The sequence below is a fragment of the Rhinichthys klamathensis genome, unplaced genomic scaffold, assembly GCF_029890125.1.
Source record: "Rhinichthys klamathensis goyatoka isolate OS25496 unplaced genomic scaffold, OSU_Roscu_1.1 h1tg000338l_1, whole genome shotgun sequence".
NCBI lineage: Eukaryota > Metazoa > Chordata > Actinopteri > Cypriniformes > Leuciscidae > Rhinichthys > Rhinichthys klamathensis.
In genome coordinates, this window is record NW_026606852.1 from 2,699,625 (window position 1) to 2,715,943 (window position 16,319).

Consider the following 16,319-nt stretch of genomic DNA (forward strand, 5'->3'; position numbering starts at 1 on the left):
CCAGTGCTGCTTCTCTGTAGCCCAGGTCAGGCGCTTCTGCCGCTGTTTCTGGTTCAAAAGTGGCTTGACCTGGGGAATGCGGCACCTGTAGCCCATTTCCTGCACACACCTGTGCACGGTGGCTCTGGATGTTTCTACTCCAGACTCAGTCCACTGCTTCCGCAGGTCCCCCAAGGTCTGGAATCGGTCCTTCTCCACAATCTTCCTCAGGGTCCGGTCACCTCTTCTCGTTGTGCAGCGTTTTTTGCCACACTTTTTCCTTCCCACAGACTTCCCACTGAGGTGCCTTGATACAGCACTCTGGGAACAGCCTATTTGTTCAGAAATTTCTTTCTGTCTTACCCTCTTGCTTGAGGGTGTCAATGATGGCCTTCTGGACAGCAGTCAGGTCGGCAGTCTTACCCATGATTGCGGTTTTGAGTAATGAGTGGTGATGGCGCAGTGGATAAGACACATGCCTTTGGTGTGAGAGACCCGGGTTCGAATCCACTGTGAGACACCAATGTGTCCCTGAGCAAGACACTTAACCCCTAGTTGCTCCAGAGGTGTGCGACCTCTGACATATATAGCAATTGTAAGTCGCTTTGGATAAAAGCGTCAGCTAAATGAATAAATGTAAATGTAAATGAAACAGGCTGGGAGTTTTTAAAAGCCTCAGGAATCTTTTGCAGGTGTTTAGAGTTAATTAGTTGATTCAGATGATTAGGTTAATAGCTCGTTTAGAGACCCTTTTCATGATATGCTAATTTTTTGAGACAGGAATTTGGGGTTTTCATGAGCTATATGCCAAAATCATCAGTATTAAAACAATAAAATACCTGAAATTCTGTTGGTGTGCAATGAATCTAAAATATATGAAAGTTAAATTTTTATCATTACATTATGGAAAATAATGAACTTTATCACAATATGCAAATTTTTTGAGAAGGACCTGTATATATAGAAATATAGGCATATATTTATATATTTAATAATAATAATAATAATTCATTACATTTATATAGCGCTTTTCTAGGCACTCAAAGTGCTTCACATAGAAGGGGGGATCTCCTCAACCACCACCAATGTGCAGCATCCACTTGGATGATGCGACGGCAGCCATAGTGCGCCAGAACGCTCACCACACACCAGCTTACTGGTGGAGAGGAGACAGAGTGATAAAGCCAATTAGTGTATATGAGGATGATTAGGAGGCCATGATGGACAGAGGCCACTGGGCAAATTTGGCCAGGATGCCGGGGTTACACCCCTACTCTTTCGAAAGACATCCTGGGATTTTTAATGACCACAGAGAGTCAGGACCTCGGTTTAACGTCTCATCCGAAGGACGGTGCTCTTTGACAGTACAGTGTCCCCGTCACTATACTGGGGCGTTAGGACCCACACAGACCACAGGGAGAGCGCCCCCTGCTGGCCTCACTAACACCTCTTCCAGCAGCAACCTGGTTTTCTCAGAAGGTCTCCCATCCAGGTACTAACCAGGCTCAGCCCCGCTTAGCTTCATTGGGCAACCAGTCTTGGGCTACAGGGTGATATGGCTGCTGGATTTAACGCAATTACGCAGTAGGCTATCCGTTTTTTTCTGTCACCCGTTGACTACCGTTGTATGATCACGCTCTTATCAATGTGAATGATATTAAGCGCGACAAGACTAAAGAGACCGCGCTGTCCTGCCTACACACACACACGCGCGCGTGCGCGACCCACAGAAAAGACGCGCGTCAGTATCGAGTTCTCTTTCGGGCTTGAACAAACCATAACACACACAAATTATGCCAGAATGTCAGTTTTGACGAGTGTCCTCATAAGAGCAGTCTTAAATGATTTAAATAAAGTCTTAAATTAACGTAGAGATTTGTGAGAAAATGGGACGCGTGTTGATCGCGTCTCTGTCAGCAGCTGGTCTTAAAGTGTCATTAAAGTAAATCAAAGAACAAAGGTAAGAGAGTAAATGACTCACTCAGACCCGGAGCCAGGAGGATTATTAAACCGGTAGCCTAATAATCATGAATGCACTGCTATCTTTAACACATCTCCGGCGAACGGCTTCTTCACGCAAAAGAAAAACTCTTCATTTAGCGCAGTGAAATTCAGCGACCTGGCGTTTCCTGATGGATCGAGGTTGTTCGTTAACTTAATTTTATACGTGCAACTCACGTAGCCTATAAGGACACTGTACGTGCTGACAGACAGGACCGAGCAGGTAATATTTAATATGAAACAAAGTCTCAACTTTCAAATTTGGTCAGTCAAAGAAAATTAAACAATAGGCCTACCGTTTTGTGGCTCTGTGTCGTGAGAGATTGCCTCAGTTAAAGACAAGTTCAAGTCCACCGACGTTAATCTACTAATCTAGACTACTAAACTACTACTCTCCTGACTGCTTTGTCGGACAAAAATGGTGGATTTTGATTTGTCAAATCACATCAAACTCCCTGCGAAGGATGAATTGACGCTAATGTATAAGTGACAGTGAAGTGCACACTGCTGCAGTAGCACCGCGATGTAAAAAAAAATTTTTTCGTTTTCAAATGAGCGGCAATTCAGCGCACAATAACAAAACAGTGTTGCTCCGCACGACCACCATTATGCATGCCCGTGCAAATGCACGCATTTTACATGTGCCTTTATATTAGCGATTTAAAAGCCCCCGCCGGTGATACCGGAATTACCGGTGTTGTAACACGTCGATTAACCGGTGTGAAAAAATCCTTACCGTCACATCCCTATAGTGTATCTGGACTGTGTCAGTTTGACTCATTCAATTCTACATGTGAAAATGCTTTTAACCCTTTGACTCTTATCCGTAACTCTCTCTTCTGGCACCACAGAGCAGGGCCGGCTCTAGCCCTTTGGTTGCCCTAGGCGAGATTAAGTTTTGAGCCCCCCCCCATCCCCAGTTGCATTGTACAAATACATTTTATCTGACCATGTAACTTGAAGTAGATAAATTAAAATTTCTACCACCATTATTACTAATCTAATGGGCTACAAGGCTAAGGGGGTTTAAGAAAATTGTGCATTTTAATTTTCTCTCTGTTAAATTTGCACACTGAACATGGGTTGGAGCTTTTAATTTTAAACTCTCAAAGTGCACCAGATTAATGAATTTAACACCTGTCCTTTGGAATTCTCTGCCTCTTGAACTTAGGGAAGCCCAGTCTTATGCCATTTTTAAAGGTCAACTTAAGACATACTTTTTTTAACTTGCATTCACTTGTTGATGTGTTTTTTTTTAACAATTGCCCATTGTTTAGGCCTATACAGCGCTTTGAGAAGCTGCTTTAAAAGCCGCTTTATAAAATAAAGGTTATTATTATTATTTTGTTAGTGTCTGTCTACATTACACTACTGCATAATAATAGGTATAATATTAATCCCATGACAGTAATAGGCTATTCCTTTTCTAGGCTATTCCTAAGATCTATTCCTTTATTTTTATTATTGCATTTGTTTTACAATATACACTCACTGGCCACTTTATTAGGTACCCCATGCTAGTAACGGGTTGGACCCCCTTTTGCCTTAAGAACTGCCTCAATTCTTCGTGGCATAGATTCAACAAGGTGCTGGAAGCATTCCTCAGGGAGTTTGGTCCATATTGACATGATGGCATCACACAGTTGCCGCAGATTTGTCGGCTGCACATCCATGATGCGAATCTCCCGTTCCACCACATCCCAAAGATGCTCTATTGGGTTGAGATCTGGTGACTGTGGAGGCCATTTTAGTACAGTGAACTCATTGTCATCTTCAAGAAACCAATTTGAAATGATTAGAGCTTTGTGACATGGTGGAAGTAGCCATCAGAGGATGGGTACATGGTGGCCATAAAGGGATGGACATGGTCAGAAACAATGCTCAGGTAGGCCGTGGCATTTAAACGATGCCCAATTGGCACTAAGGGGCCTAAAGTGTGCCAGGAAAACATCCCCCACACCATTACACCACCACCACCAGCCTGCACAGTGGTAACAAAGCATGATGGTTCCATGTTCTCATTCTGTTTACGCCAAATTCTGCCTCTAACATCTGAATGTCTCAACAGAAATCGAGACTCATCAGACCAGGCAACATTTTTCCAGTCTTCAACTGTTCAATTTTGGTGAGCTCTTGCAAATTGTAGCCTCTTTTTCCTATTTGTAGTGGAGATGAGTGGTACCCGGTGGAGTCTTCTGCTGTTGTAGCCCATCCGCCTCAAGGTTGTGCGTGTTGTGGCTTCACACATACTTTGCTGCATACCTCGGTTGTAACGAGTGGTTATTTCAGTCACTGTTGCCCTTCTATCAGCTCGAACCAGTCTGGCCATTCTCCTCTGACCTCTGGCATCAACAAGGCATTTCCGCCCACAGAACTGCCGCTCACTGGATGTTTTTTCTTTTTCGGACCATTCTCTGTAAACCCTAGAGATGGTTGTGCGTGAAAATCCCAGTAGATTAGCAGTTTCTGAAATACTCAGACCAGCCCTTCTGGCACCAACAATCATGCCACGTTCAAAGTCACTCAAATCAACTTTCTTCCCCATACTGATGCTCGGTTTGAACTGCAGGAGATTGTCTTGACCATGTCTACATGCCTAAATGCACTGAGTTGCCGCCATGTGATTGGCTGCTTAGAAATTAAGTGTTAACGAGCAGTTGGACAGGTGTACCTAATAAAGTGGCCGGAGACTGTATGGCTATTACTAATAGCCATATATTGTAAAACAAATGCAATAATAAAAATAAAGGAAACTTTCATAGCCTAATAAGTTTTGTAGCTACACATTTCTATACTTGAAAGCAAGTTATAACCCAGCGCCACGCCGCCACCAATTAAACAAAACAAAACGAATGGGCCGCCGATGTACGAGTTTTATGGGCCGTTCAGACAAAAAATAAATAAATATATAAAAGTATTCGAGATGTATCGGCCCAAAAAGCAAGTCGGCCCACCGGGAATCTCCCGGTAGTCCCGATGGCCAGTACATGCCTTTGCACAATACTAAGTAAATTTATTTCGTTTGACAACTTAATGGCTGAGATGAGAAGACTTACCTCTATACTGGGCTTTCTTTTTATCTTGTTCCTTTCTCCTTTTCTTCCCTGTGCACGAGGGTTTTGACCGCTTCATTTTCGATCAACGCGCCAGCATTGACTTGCCTAACCTAACGTAACGTAACGCAACGCAACTCCTCCCTCCCCCCATTAGGAAATGATCGACAATAATCATCAATTCAATCTAATAATTAAGTTGACAAGTAATTAAACGTGTGGCTGAGGGGCGCCTTATGATGATCATGTTTAATAAACATGTTTTATTTCGCTTGTCATTCTAATTCTATGATTAATGGGAAGTAGGCAAAGGGCGACACTAGAGGGCGCCTGCGCCCCTAACACATTTGCCGCCCTAGGCGATCGCCTAGGTCGCCAATAGCAATCGCCGGCCCTGGCTGCAACAATCGGTTTGCATAACCAAAGAATTTCTGCACAAACTGTCAGAAACCGTCTCAGGGAAGCTCATCTGCATGCTTGTCGTCCTCATCGGGGTCTCGACCTGACTGCAGTTCGTCGTCGTAACCGACTTGAGTGGGAAATGCTCACATTCGATGGCGTCTGGCACTTTAGAGTAGGGGTGCGCCGATCCGATATTCGGTATCGGTATTAGTCCGATACTGGCCAAAATCACTGGATCGGATATTGTATGAATCGCGGGAGTATATTCCGATCCGATACGACCACGAACCTAGTCCTAAACTGTCAAACAAATGCTTAACAACACCTGAGAGACATGCCGTAAAGAGAGATGAGCAACATGCGTCACGCTGCAGCTGCACGCAGGGTCGCCAGATTTTCACAACAAAACCCGCCCAATTGCATTTTAAAAAGTAGCCAATCGCGTTTCGGGGAGTGAGAGGGAGCGCGGACTTGGCAACACTGGCGTCACGTGAACAGTAGCTAGAACGAGTAAGGTGAGACCTGTCAGCAATTATCATGTCAGCTGTGTGGAGTTATTTTTAAAAAGTGTGCATTTTGTTTTGTGAGTCTCCGCAACGGCGATAGATTGGAGTGCGACCGAGTGAAGATTGTGCGCGCGCCACAAGAGAACACTGTATCCGTGCAACTGATAGCAGCGGCAACGAGCACTCAGCTTGATTTAAAAAAACAAACACATTTTAGCGCTAGGTCTAACTATGTTAATTAATGCTCTGTTAAATGGAGATGTTTTATTTATTTGTATTACATCTGTGCCTCATAATGTTTCAAAAGTGGTGGGGGGCAATATCGATCCTGAGAAAAAGTGGCTGGGACATGTCGCACCCTCAAATTCCTATGATCCCCAGATGTTACATGTGAAAAACTTTAGAGCTTGGACTGTCTATCCAAAATGTTTTTCCCCTTTATTAGGTGTAATGGCCTAGTAGAGTTTAATTTGTGAGTGGCTTATTGTACTATTCTGTTCTATTGTACATTTTATAATGGAGATACCATTATTTTTATGGTAGGTTATACTTATTTAAGTTATGACTAGAGTTTTGTGTTACATCCAGTATTTGGCACTGGAATTATATATTTTTTTATTTGCACAGTTGGACTTTAAATTTAATTAATTGAATGGTGCTGAATAATTAAAAATGCTGCTACAAGTTCTGTTTAAAAATTATTTTAATAAAAATTAAGCAGCAGTAGATGTTGTGGGCTACGTATTTCTTCCTTTAGGGGAGTAGAACATTTATTGCACTATTTGAGCATGATGCTTTTTAGATGGCTAGGTTAATCACAGTGCATCCTCCTGACAAACGTGTTATTAACAGCTTAATTAAGAGGGAGAAAAATATGGTATGGTATTGTATCAGTATCGGTATCGGCAGATACTCAAGTTTGTGGTATCGGTATCGGTATCGGACATGAAAAAGTGGTATCGAGCCACCCCTACTTTAGAGAGGTGTTCTCTTCACGGATGAATCCCGGTTTTCACTGTACAGGGCAGATGGCAGACAGCGTGTACGGCATCGTGTGGGTGAGTGGTTTGCTGATGTCAACGTTGTGGATTGAGTGGCCCATGGTGGTGGTGGGGTTTTTGTATGGGCAGGCGTATGTTATGGACAATAAACACAGATGCATTTTATTGATGGCATTTTCAATACACAGAGATACCATGACGAGATCCTGAGGCCCATTGTTGTGCCATTCATCTACGACCATCACCTCATGTTACAGCATGATAATGCACGGCCCCATGTTGCAAGGATCTGTACACAATTCCTGGAATCTGAAAACATCCCAGTTCTTGCATGGCCAGCATACTCAGCGGACATGTCACCCATTGAGCATGTTTGGGATGTTCTGAATCGGCGTATACAACAGCATGTTCCAGGTCCTGCCAATATCCAGCAACTTTGCACAGCCATTGAAGAGGAGTGGACCAACATTCCACAGGCCACAATCAACAACCCTTTTTTTTTCTCGGTGGTGTCCCCCCTGGACCCCCCAATCCAGTAAAATTGCACATTTTAGAGTGGCCTTTTATTGCGGCCAGCCTAAGGCACACCTGTGCAATAATCATACTGTCTAATCAGCATCTTGATATGCCACACCTGTGAGGTGGATGGATTATCTCGGCAAAGGAGAAGTGCTCACTAAGACAGATTTAGACAGATTTGTGAACAGTATTTGAGAGAAATAGGCCTTTTGTGTAGTAAGGCCTGTATGTCCATATATTTATATATATATATATATATATATATATATATAATATATATAGGCCTCCTCTCATGCTGATTGGATAGAACATTTGAACGTGTTTCTCCTGAACTTTGTTAACCCTCTAGGCGCCACGGTCGAGTTTACTCGACAAGATGAGGCACTGAATAAAACGGCCGATTTTGTCAAATTGGGTGTCAAATTTCGTTCGACCTCCCCTCCACTGGATGGCAGACGTCATACTTCATCCCCGAATCAAAAAAACGTCATGTTTCTATACAAAATGTTCGAGTTAGAGCGCATTGAATCAGTAAGATCAAAAGCAGAGCTAGTGAGCGAGTGAGCCATGTTATCAGATCCTCTCCGCAATCGCGGCGACAGTATTGTGGTGGAGACTTTGTCTAATGCCACTGGGTATGTTAGACGAGGTCGAAGTATTCATAGGACAGTTGGGAGACAACGTGGAGGCAGGGTGGGGAGTCGCAATGACAATGGCAGTAGTCCGAGCTGTGCACACTCAGCGCGCGCGAGGCAGATCTGGCCGCGCTGCTCGTATCATCTCACTCATGATCTGTGCGAGTGAGCGTTTGAACTAAACAGGTCTTGTCTACTTGTGTTTGTATGTCATATGAATAATATATATGTGCCCCATACATGGAATCAGAGTGTCTACTGTATTTAGTAAATGGAAAATCTCTACAGCAAAAGGCCAACCACTACATGCATTCGGTTTGTTTCTACCATTTATTAGTAATGATTTACACAGTTTGTTTACTACTTACTATATACCTGAGCATTCAGTATTGTGCAATATAACATACAGAAGGTGATGGACATTTTGTGGGGAAAGTGCTGCATTTTATCATTAAAACATGTGACTTTTCATGAAAATTCTATAATCCAAGATTGCCGCCACCATATGACGTCATAATATAAAAAATTTACAGAAAGTCTCTATCTTTTATCACTTTTAAGATATAGCCTTTTGAAATTGAGATGTCAAAATCGAACGTTTTAGGAAAAAACCTCTGGCGCCTAAAAGGGTTAATAAAACATTTGTGAAAACGGTCACGTCATGCACATGCGGCGTATTATGTGTTCAGTCTATAGGTGCGTTTCTTTACAAAGTGACATCGCCAACTACTGGCTTTCCATGAATAATACACCGTTTTCAGTCGTTTTCACATATCCATGTGAACTGGGATGGTTTTGACAACGGTGTTGTCTTTTCTGTTTTTAGTACATTGTTGTCATGTAATCATACCCTTAATTATGTGAAGTATTTAATTCAATAAAATATCGCTACATGTTTTATATAGTAAAGACATTTGCGATGTTAGAAAATATTTATATTTCAAATAAATACTGTTCTTTTAAAATTCATATTCAAAGAATCATGAAAAAATGTATTACAGTTTCCACAAAAATGATTAAGCAGAACAACTGTTTTCAACACTGATAATACTAAGAAATGTTTCTTGATCACCAAATCAGCATATTATAACGATTTCTGAAGGATCATGTGACACTGAAGACTGGAGTAATGATGCTGAAAATCAAGATGTGCCATCACAGGAATAAGTTACATTTTAAAATATATTGAAATAGAAAACTTATTTTGAATTGTAATAATATTTCAGGATATCACTGTTTTACTGTATTTTGATTTTGATAAATGCATCCTCGCAAAAAAAAAAATATATATATATACATATATATAATATATAAAGTCTCTAATAAGGATATTATGAACTATTTTTATTTTATTATATATATACATATATATATATATATATATATATATAATTGATGTTACACATTTCCATCAGTATTGTGCCCTGAACAGATCCACCCCTTAATTGGATTTTGCACTGTGAAACACAATTGATTCGCAATGGACACTTTCAATCACTTGAGCTTTTGTTACTGGATATTTGCCAGTTTGGAAAGTCATCAGTGTGGGCGGTAATAAACTCTAAACTTGGGCTAAAATTGCTGCTGTTTTCTGTGAGAGACAAATTTGTTTTAACATGATTTCAGTCTCTCTGCCCATATTTGATTAAGTTCACTTTAAAGTGATCCTAACCAGATCACAAATGTGTACTTTCTGGCATGAGGACAAATGTGTTTCTATCTTTAATCTGTCAATGACTATTGGATTTCATTTCCTGTCATAAGGGGGGAATGATTTCAATTAAGCAGGGTAGTGTTTCTTACAGCCCTCTAGAATAATTCCACTAATGTGTCTGGTTATCCATACAGTAGATAGTATAACACACTCTCAATGGTGAGAGTGAGAATCATCATAGTTCACTGAAGTCAGAATTCTGTGGGTTACTCGCTCCCTTTTGACTCGTTTTTTTAGTCGTTTGTGACAAAGATGAGTCTCAGATGGAGATCACACAGTAGACAGCTTTATAAAGTATTAGCGAACCAATATGAAAGGACTTTTCCACAAATGTAAAGAGAAAGTGGTAGAACGGGGGTTTCAGGAAAGATTAGAGTCAAAAGTAACCTTCATGAAAATCCAGAGTGCTGCTCGCTCGGGAAAACTCATCAGACGAGGATTGGTGCTGACAGTTGAAGCGGATGTGATTGAATTGCCCTTGAGATTTTTTACCTGTCCAACCCCCGTCTCTTTCTGGTCTTCTTGTCACTCGAGCTGTAAAACCATCTTTGCTTTGGGGTTCAACTACAACATCTGCCCCTGCACACCATGCCGTGCTCTGTAGAAATAAATACATAGAGTGTTAGGGATATGCAAAAATATTTTATATGGAAGCTCTGCATATGTTGAATGTGATTTCACCAAGTACAACATGTTCCTGGATCAACATCTTTGTTGATCCTGGAACAAATGTCCAAACAACCAATCAGATTTGATGGACAAGTTTACAGTTTCTGTGACGTTTAGGGCTTACAACCAACACATTTTTCACCTATCATTTCCCTCTGCCTTTAGGGATAACTTAAGGGTTACATTTAGGAGTAGGGATAGGACAACATTTTCAGACAGGGTTGTTCCTGGATCAACAAAATATATTGTTTCAGGAACATCACAATGAAAATCACTATAACCAGAAATGCAGAGTTTTAAGATGTCCGAAAGACCCTGATCAGACTCCGAATGGATGTTTACAGACTATTATTTTTTTGCTTTTGAAAGGAGCACAAGAGATTTAAACAAAACGCATGGGTCTTGAGATAGATTAAACTATTTTTAACTTGAAACACATTATTTAAAACCCTCATAATTATTTATAAATGTATTGTTGAATGCTGTGAATTTGTTACGAAAGCAGTGCTTTGATGACTGTATCGGATAAAGCGGATTAATTTAGAGTCGCAACTTCTCAGAGAGGATTTTAACTTGCTGACAGATCAACAGTAGCACACTGTCAGCATGCTGAAAATCTAGCTTGAGAAGTCTCTAAATTCATTGTTAAAAAATACTACATGTACACTAAATTCACCATTCAACTAGTCTGTAAGGATGTCCAATGAAGGCAAGTTTGTAGAGAACCCAAGTCCAGTTTATTTACAAACATGATCAAACATAAAACAAAGGCATGATGTGTCATTAACTCAAAACATGGACATGACCAGACCACTTACCAACAGTACTTGCCAATACTTGACAAGGACACATGGCAAACATGAGGGCTTAAATACACACAAGACTAATGACTAGACAAGGGACACCTGTTAACAATGAAACAATGAACCAATGACAACATGACAACACAGAACACATGGCAGGATCACATGACTTGAGCAGGGGATCACAGACATGAAACAAGAACAGAACAAATCGTGACATAGTCAAGCATCCTGACCCAACCCTAATGTCTGTATGCATGTTTTGTCAGACTGAAAGCTGGTTTTAAGTGATCCATGCACACTGCACAGTGATATAAATCATCATGCACATCCGAGTGAGAAGTGGGTGGTGAGAACAGAGAGGTGTAGTTACAGTATGTGTTCTTGGATGCTGCAGTATGTGAAATCAACTAAGTAAGGGATAATGTAGAGCGAGGCGGTTGTTATAGCAAATACAACCTCGACAGGCTGATCAGGACCCCGACACGATTACATGGCTACCTACCAAATAATTCAATAATTTGACTCAAAATATTGATTTAAAATGAGTTTATTGATTTAAAGGAGTTTATCCTCCAGAGTGAACAGAACTGTGTTCATGGCAACGGTGTGTTATACCAGAGACAATTTATATAGAGACATGCCACTTCCTCAATCCTCAATACAACTATATAGGGAAAACCCGCAATGCCAAAGATGGCGGTTGTATGCACATGTCCCGCCCCTCCCGCTGGAAAGCCAATCGTCTGCTTTTAACATTCAAGCCGGGAAACATTTAAGCCTATCGTCTGGTTCCACTGACGCATGTGCACAGTTAAGTTGGTGTCGAGAACCCTTGCGGATGCGTAGTAAAAGTATAACATGTGGGGAAAAAGGCGTTTTAAACCTTATTTTGGGGCAAAGTCATCAAACTTTTTCAGCGATTTTTATCATATTTTACTGCTGTTTCTATACAAGCAGTTTTTATGTCCCGGTGACCAGTGAAAGTGCTGACTCTCTGTCCATTCATAGGAGCCTGGTCTTGTTAGTCCGAAATAGCTGCCCGGATGCGTTGCCATGATGGCGGCCGAGTGGCATGACTTGCCTAAAAGGACTTTGGTTATAATTAGCAGCGTTCTGTTATCAAGAAATAACAGACCACATTCTACATTAGAATTCAACCAAGCCATGTAATACATTAAATTAACAACTTCTTAGCAACCAGTGTCCAATTTAAGATTCCATATTTGTATATGTAAAATTTGTATTTTATATATATATATATATGTATATGTGTGTTTATACACACACAACATGACACCATTGACATCTGTTTTGATCAAAATGTGGCAATATTCTTCATAAATAGATAGATGCTGTCATGCTGGTAGATTCAAAGCATTGTTGCTATGATAATTTTTAGAATGCAAACTTTTAACCTAAAAGCTATTAAGCATTACTTCATTTATTTAAAAAGCTGATGCAGTTTTACTACAATGGGCCTCTGAAAGTGCAGGAAACAATCATAGTGTGTTTAGCTCATTCTAACCTGCGGCAGTGTCATGTCCTGTGGATATTTGGGGTTGGTAACCATGGTAACAATCCCCATGGTGTCTTTGAGAGTGTCACCTGGAAGATCAATCCATTTGCTTGCTTTTTCCTCATAAGATGGAGGAAGGTAACCTAACTCAGGGGTGAATTTTCATCTCCACATGTGCTGACCCTCTCTTGACCTGCATAGATCAGGCTTGGAGCCATCAGTGTGTTTGCCAGCAGGGTAGTTTCAGCTGCACTCAACAGAATCTTTATTGTTTGTTTTGATATTGAATTGGCTCATATATGCTATATTGATGGAAGTTTATTCTGCTCTGTGCAGAGTCGGCCCCTCCCACCCCTCAGACCACAGACACACCCCCTCCCACGTGGCAGCCGCTGACCAATCACGGAGAGGCGGGCAAGTACTGCTGCTTGTGTGGCGCCTGGTTCAACAACCCACTGATGGCACAGCAACACTATGAAGGCAAGAAGCACAAGAGAAACGCGGCGCGGGCGCGATTGCTGGAGCAGCTGGCTGGCAGTCTAGATGCCAACGAAAGTACAGGTCAGTCTTCAATTGAGTGTTAAAGTTAAATTTTAACAACAAAAATCTAAATCTTGTTTCCTCTTGATTGAATAACTAAACTAAAACAGGCTAAAATGCTACAAGGATGCAGTTCAAAGTCCATGCATTTTGTAGCACACGTTTCTGACATCCAGAAATCTTTCAGGTTTCCTTCCTCTGCTTCCCACAGTTGAATCCTGTCAGCAACTTTGTGCTCTTCAAATGCATATTTCACATTGATGTAATCACTAGACATGTTAATCATACAGTGTGTGATACAGGTGTCTTGACAGATCCCATAAGCCAGTTCAAATAAACTGTGATTCACATCGCAGTGGTTGCTCTGGGTTTTCAACAAGGTCGAGTCGAGGATTGCCTTCGGATACATCTCAAGAACTAGATCCATAAGCCTTGAGGGTTACTTTCCCTAAGGCAAATTAGCAAAAGGCTTGTCACTTGTCTTTACGAACTAAGACTTAAAGCGCTTTGATTCTGATTCTACTACTGAAATGAACAAGTCAGTCTGATTCAGGCTTCTTTTGTTCAGTAGTTGTTTAAATATTTATTCAATGACATTCTTACTGCATAACCATGAAAATGAAAGACTGAAACAATTTCAACACTAATACAAAGTATAAGTTTTTTTTTTTTCAACAAACCTATTTTAGTTCACTCAAAAACACAAAAAGTGACCTTAAAGAAGAATACAAAAGAAGATATTTTGATATTTGTTGTCCATAAAATGATATCCTGAAAACACCGATTGGCTGATCAAAGTGATTGGCATCTCAACTTATGTATTTACACACACACACAATGTTGTTTGGACCCCATTGACTTTCAAAATATCCGGTTGGAACATGAATGGCTAAATATTGACATTTTCAATTTTGGGTGAACTGTTCCATTAAAAGCTTCTGTTTTCCATAATGTTCAAAAGTGGATGGTTATTTTATACTGCCTAGATCGATAAAATCACCATAAAAGCATAATAAAAATGGCCCACACCACAAGTTTTTAAAGTCATTGTTCACTATTTATCTTCACTCTAACACTGTATGTTGTCCAATCTTGCCATATCATATGCTGTCTTCACATGCTATCGGACATTTCCTACTTCCCACTTCTGAAGTCGTGATTATGAGCTCATCACATTCAAATTTTGAGTTGAGAGGGCTTTTGTCTACAATTTTTTTAACCAGAAAACTATTATTTACGATAATTCCGATAGCATGTGAATGCAGCAATAATCACAACATCCAAGAGCATCATATTGAATAGTGTTATGGGGCTTTTGGAGGTGAACAATTAGTTTAAGTGAAACCGTTTTTAACATCCTGTGCAGAAAAAACCCCTGTTGCCATCAATGCCGAAGTTATTAAGAAGGAGACAGAGATAAGCGATGTGTGAGGGTAGAAAGACTGTCCTAATGTTTCCTTAAATACCAGCAAACTGACCAGTCCAAGGGTAATCAGAGCTTTGGGCTCATGAGACATCAGTCACAGTGATTGTCCAAAAAGAGCATGTGGATACCCGCCAAGACTCAGCAGGTAATTGAGATTCTGCATTACCAGAGATAGAAACACACAAATCACAATGCAGAGGACGAACAAGCCAAGAAGCCATGCCTTATTTTTAACCACTGTTTACAATCCTGCCAGTAAAGTCCATCATAAAGTCATGCATTTAAAAGGTCTTGGGGGGGAGACAAACCTGTTGCGCTGCTCATAGTGTTGAGAAACACAGAGTGTTTCCCTTTCAATAAAAATCCTGTGGAATCTGCAGTTGTTGATGGTTTTTGTCAAGCCTGGAGGCAACAAAAACAAAAATATTACATTGACGCTTGCATTCTGCATAAGAGATTATCATTTTCCCCAGCAGGATGCTCTTGTCAGGAGCTTTTCACTGTGAATGTCATGCCAATTGAAATATATTCAGAAATGCTGTTGATTACAAAAGCCTCTTATCAAGCTGTTCCTCACTCGCAAATATCACCTCTGCTGTTAGTTAAAGGTGAAATATGTCCAAATGCATTCTCTTAACCCAGTTTACTGTTCATTGACTTCTATTAGTATGCCATTCATGGGGTTTATCTCCCCCCAAAGTGTAAACAATGAGCCCCTGAAGCACCCTCTAAACCAGGGGTGTCCAAAACTGCTCCTAGAGGACCACTATCCTGTAGAGTTTAGGTCCAACTTGCCTCAACACACCTGCCTGGAAGTTTCTTGTAAGACCTTGATTAATTGGTTTAGGTGTGTTTATTTGGGGTTGGAGCTAAACTCCCAAAAGTGGCCCTCCTGGAGCAGGATTGGACACCACTGATCTAAACATTGAGAGCAGGCCGCTCAGATCTGTCTCTTTCCAGTTCAACCTATAGTCATCCTTGTTTAGTCATCCTTGGTCATGACATGTCAAAACGAACAAGACATTGAGATGCAATGCATTACAATGGACGCTTCAATCCATTCAGAAAGACAAATATTACGGTTTATATTGTTTACTTTGACTTAGACAAGTCTCAAAATACTTACTACTTTGGATGGGTTCTCAAGCAGTGAGATGCTTGCGTTTGCTCTAGACTAAGTGTGTTAGTCTACTCAATTGCTTTCTCATGACACATAGCAACACAGCTAAAAGTATTTTGGACAGTATATTGAAAGTTGCCTACTTTAACCTGTTGAGACATGCCTTCACAAGCACCCGTTAGAGATGTATTTGTGATGTTTGAGTTGGGGAGGCGCGATACACGAAAGGGGGTGCCACTAGTGTTACAGAAACTACATACATCACCTTTAAGCTTAATCTAAAAAATCAACAACCCTCTTAAACCCTAAAGGGATAGCCATTTGTAATGTTGCGTCATCTGTGAATACAGTCATATTTTTGCCCAGATGGAATGTGCAAACCTTTTCACATTTCTGCTTTGGGCAAAATCGGCAAAATTGTTAATGGCTACC

General features: G+C 40.8%; 1 protein-coding gene across 1 annotated transcript in view; it reads left to right on the forward strand.

The window, feature by feature from the left end:
• Positions 1–16,319, forward strand: part of zgc:171482 (zinc finger protein) — a 146,698-nt gene that overhangs the window by 69,548 nt on the left and 60,831 nt on the right. The window contains exon 5 of the mRNA XM_056272456.1: positions 13,138–13,362. Coding sequence (XP_056128431.1) covers positions 13,138–13,362 — 225 coding nt within the window. The remainder of the gene's footprint in view (positions 1–13,137; positions 13,363–16,319) is intronic.